Source organism: Frankliniella occidentalis, unplaced genomic scaffold (genome assembly GCF_000697945.3).
Source record: "Frankliniella occidentalis isolate FOCC.00 unplaced genomic scaffold, Focc_3.1 Scaffold45, whole genome shotgun sequence".
Classification (NCBI taxonomy): Eukaryota; Metazoa; Arthropoda; class Insecta; order Thysanoptera; family Thripidae; genus Frankliniella; species Frankliniella occidentalis.
In genome coordinates, this window is record NW_026267175.1 from 1,440,425 (window position 1) to 1,444,438 (window position 4,014).

Below are 4,014 nucleotides of genomic sequence, written 5' to 3' on the forward strand. Positions count from 1 at the left end.
TTGATCCCATCCCTCCTCATGACTGTTCTAGAGCGGGACCTTCATCGGGCCCGTGTCCTCCGTACCCATGCTGCTATTCTCGGGCTTCTTCGTCAACTTCAACACCATCCCGCCATACCTCCAGTGGTTGTCGTACTTGAGCTACGTGAGGTACGGATTCGAAGGTGCCATGGTGGCCGTGTACGGGTACGGGCGGAAGAAGCTGAGCTGCTCCGAGCCCTACTGTCACTACCGCAGCCCGACCAAGTTTCTTCAGGCCATGGACATGGCAGATGCTTACTTCTGGGTGGACATGGTGGCACTCTTGGTGTTTTTTGTCGTTCTACGGTTTATCACGTACTTTATACTGCGCTTGAAATTGCGATCAACTCGGTGATTCATGGAGATCACAAAGGAAGGTAAGCGCTCAAAGTTGCTCTTTGGCGGTGGCATTCTGAAGTCTGGAACTCCACAAGGCAGTGAGTGTTCTTAAGTGTTGTTAATCGAGGCTTTCAAAAAGTCCTCATGGGTGTGCTGTCTTAAAGTCTGTTATTTTTATATAAAACTCCAAATAATATTAGAGATATTTTAGGTATGGCTGTGATATTACAGGTGCTTTGTGTAGATTGTTCCATTATGAAATTGCATTTGTGTGAAATAGCTGTGATATGATAAAATGTTGAGTTTTCCCTCTTCCCAATGAGCAAAGTGGAAATGGTGTATGACAATTTAATTAAGGTACTGTAAAACGAGAAGATTGAAATGTCTGTAGCATCATATCCAGTCATATTCTGATGTTATATTGCTTGGTCAGGCAAGTATTTGTACCACATTGTGTTCATACAACTTCTTGAGCATTGCTTACATTATTTCCATAATTATGCAAGACAAAGCGTATCAGGTTTAGAAAATTTGATTGCCATTTTATGTGATAGCATTTTCTATTTTCTTAGTAATATTATTGATTAAATACATGCAACAATGCTGGTATTTTACAAGCAGCAAATAAAAAGTGTAGTGGAAAACAGATTTAAAGTTCGTCAATTATTTAAACATACTCCAACATTAGGAACACCACATGATTAAATTACAATTATCTACACGAAGACAAGAACAAAAGGTTTCCATATACATATTTATTCAAGAAATTTAACACGAGCAGGGTCAATTTTAACAAAAGCAGTAATTATCAAGGTACAATTGATCATTTAAATGACAACTTTAAAAACTTAGCACACATGCCTACCACCTCTAAACAATAGTTGAAAATGTGAGGACAGCTACAAAATGTTAACATACATGATGGCCCGAGTTAAACAGAACATTGTATTTCAAAGGATTCCCAAATATGTATCAATAACATAGAAATACAAAACAAAATTGAAAATTCTATATACTGGAAAACAGTAATACAGACATAAATTTACAAAACTGTTTAAATAGTTAAAGTGCAATGGAAGGTAAAGTAGCTATACCATTGGAATTTTAATATCGGGAATGTGAGCGACTGGTTCTACGGCGAGGGGACCTGGAAGTACTTCTACGGCGAGGTCTGAATGATGGTGATCTGCTACGGCGCGAGGATGTGCGCCCAGCAGATCTGCTTCTACTTCGCTTCTTGCGAGTCTTGGAGGATGGAGATCGACTTCTACTCTTTTTCTTTAATCTGCTACTTTTGCCTCGTGACCTAGAACGAGTGCGAGAGCGAGAACGGGATTTGCGTGATTTCTTTTTTTCTTTCTTTTCCTTGTCCTTATCTCTATCTTTTCCTCTCTCTTTCTCCTTTACTTTCTCTTTCTCCTTTTCCCTATCCTTTTCTCTTTCTCTCTCCCTTTCTCTTTCCTTCTCCTTCTTTTCTTCTTTCTCTTTCTCCTTCTTTTCTTCCTTTTCCCTTTCTTTTTTCTCTTCTTTCTCCTTTTCTCTCTTCTCCTCTTTCTCCCTTTCTCTCTTCTCCTCTTTCTCCTTTTCTCTCTTCTCCTTCTCTTTCTCCTTTACTCTTTCTTTTTCTTCCTCCTTCTCTTTAGTCTCCTTCTCCTTCTCCTTCTCTTTCTCAATTTCTTTTTCCTTTTCCTTTTCAATTTCCTTATCATCATCCTTAGACTTTGAACCTTCAGCTCCACTTGCTTGCGCATCACCATTTACTGAAGTGTCTTCTGTCACTTCTATGTTTTCAGAAGACAGCTCAGTTGACTCATTTTTCTTTTCTATTTCTTTTGCCTCTTTTTCACTTTCCTTGTCTTTCTTCTCTCTTGATTCCTTCACTTCTCTCACTTCTTTCTCCTTAATAGGTGGGTTCTTATCAGAATTTTTTTCTTCTTTACCTTCCTTAAGATCCTTTGAACTCTTCTTTGACGAGGACTTGTGAGGTTTAGACTTTGATTTAGAACGAGATCTTCTTGATCTTGAACGGGACCTCTTCCTACTTCTTGATCTAGACCTTCTTTTTCTGGGTGATCTTGATCTACGCCTTGATCTGGAACGAGACCGTTTTCTTGATGGAGACCGAGATTTATGCCTGCGACCACGTGATCTGGATCTGGATCTCCTTCCCCTTGACCTAGACCTTCGTCTTGATCTTGATCTTCTCCTTCTATGTGAACGTGACCTTGATCTTCTTGACCTTGATCTAGATCGGCTCCTCCTCTTTTTGTCTTTGGCTAGCATGCCAATGACTGGGTCAATGGCTGCAGAGATGTAATTGTGAGCCTCCTTCACTCGACTCATAGCTTCCTCAATTTCACGCTGAGCAGCTTCGTTGGTTTTAGCTTGAGGTTTAACTATGGCCTGAGTAGAGTGGGTCACTGATATTGCTTTACCATTCAACTCATGTTCATTCAGCTTCAAAGCTTTAATGATATCTGGCTGCTCTGTGAATTCAACCAGAGCATAGCGATTAGTATCATCATCTCGAGAGCAGAATTTAACATACTTCACTTCACCAGCTTGACTAAAAAATTCCATTAAGGCTTCACCAGTAGTACTATCGTCCAAGTTAGAAACAAGAAGTGTGCGACGGATTTCTTCAATCTTCTTGATGTCATAAGATGTGGGGAGCTGAGGGTATGTCGCCAAGCCTTCAGCCTCCAAATTGGGATCTACAGTGACAATATATTGATTGGGTGGGGTGCCCTCTACTTGATTGACGACGTGGGCAGGTAGTTTGGGTTCAATTTGTAGGCCAGGTATCATTGACCCAGAGGCCATGATTTCCAAAGCACGCTGTTCATCAGGGATCTCGCTACTGCCCACTGGGATGACAATTAAAGCTCTGTCAATGAAAACTGTGTTCGTGAGGTGCTGTGCAATTCCAACACAGGTAGAGTCACTGTACTTGACATAGCAAATCCGAGATTGAACTGGTACAGCAACATCACGGATAGTTGGGTACAATCTTATGTCTTCGACCTTCCCAAGAAATCCAAACAACGTTGACATCTGATCTTTTGTTGCTTGTGGAGCAATGTTGGTTACTTGCACGACTTTGGTGACCATTTTTGCGGTTTGAGAATCTTTAAATCTCAATTAACTTAGCAAACTTTGGTTAGGTTAGGACACCGATAACCGGCACACTTACGCCCGCTTATACTCCAACAGATGCGCCTTTTTGAAGGGCTCCGCACCTTAAGCACTACATATTCGTCTTCACCGTAATTGCACTACATTTTTCACAAATTAGGCACTGTGGAAATAGCAAAAAACAGCACTATTTGTTGAAAATCCCTTTCACCAACGCGTCGCTAACAAACGAATTTGTGTCGTCGTCGTCGATCTCGATGTAAACAAGAAGGCGCAGTGCAAGTCACGTGACAGACTTCTCAGCTGGCGCGGGAGGTCCCACTGACTGAAGCTGAAGATTCGAATGTCAAGCCTAATAAAAGTTCTTAAAACGATTGCGACACATGTCGCAATTTTGAGCAACCTGAACTGGACAAAACTGGTTTGATGCTGTATGCTTCCAGGTCAAACAGGTAAATCTCTGGGGAAATATTGCACATGTTGCAGAACCACGTATAACCAGGGATTAAAAAGTAAATT

General features: G+C 41.0%; 3 protein-coding genes across 4 annotated transcripts in view; 2 read left to right on the forward strand and 1 right to left on the reverse strand.

The window, feature by feature from the left end:
• Window positions 1–4,014, forward strand: part of LOC113208244 (ATP-binding cassette sub-family G member 4-like) — a gene marked incomplete at its 3' end in the record, with an annotated part of 24,579 nt that overhangs the window by 7,041 nt on the left and 13,524 nt on the right.
• Window positions 7–1,008, forward strand: LOC127749315 (ATP-binding cassette sub-family G member 4-like). The gene has a single exon (XM_052267020.1). It carries the CDS (start codon window positions 68–70, stop codon window positions 374–376), a length of 309 nt encoding a protein of 102 aa, XP_052122980.1. The 5' UTR covers window positions 7–67; the 3' UTR covers window positions 377–1,008.
• Window positions 1,101–3,778, reverse strand: LOC113208245 (splicing regulatory glutamine/lysine-rich protein 1). Its single transcript, XM_026425171.2, has one exon. The coding sequence runs from the start codon at window positions 3,469–3,471 to the stop codon at window positions 1,465–1,467; it is 2,007 nt and encodes a 668-aa protein (XP_026280956.1). The 5' UTR covers window positions 3,472–3,778; the 3' UTR covers window positions 1,101–1,464.

What these genes read in the sequence shown, in the direction of transcription:
- LOC127749315 (XM_052267020.1), top strand. Translation starts at nt 68, where the DNA reads ATGCTGCTATTCTCGGGCTTCTTCGTCAACTTCAACACCATCCCGCCA.
- LOC113208245 (XM_026425171.2), bottom strand. Translation starts at nt 3,471, where the DNA reads ATGGTCACCAAAGTCGTGCAAGTAACCAACATTGCTCCACAAGCAACA.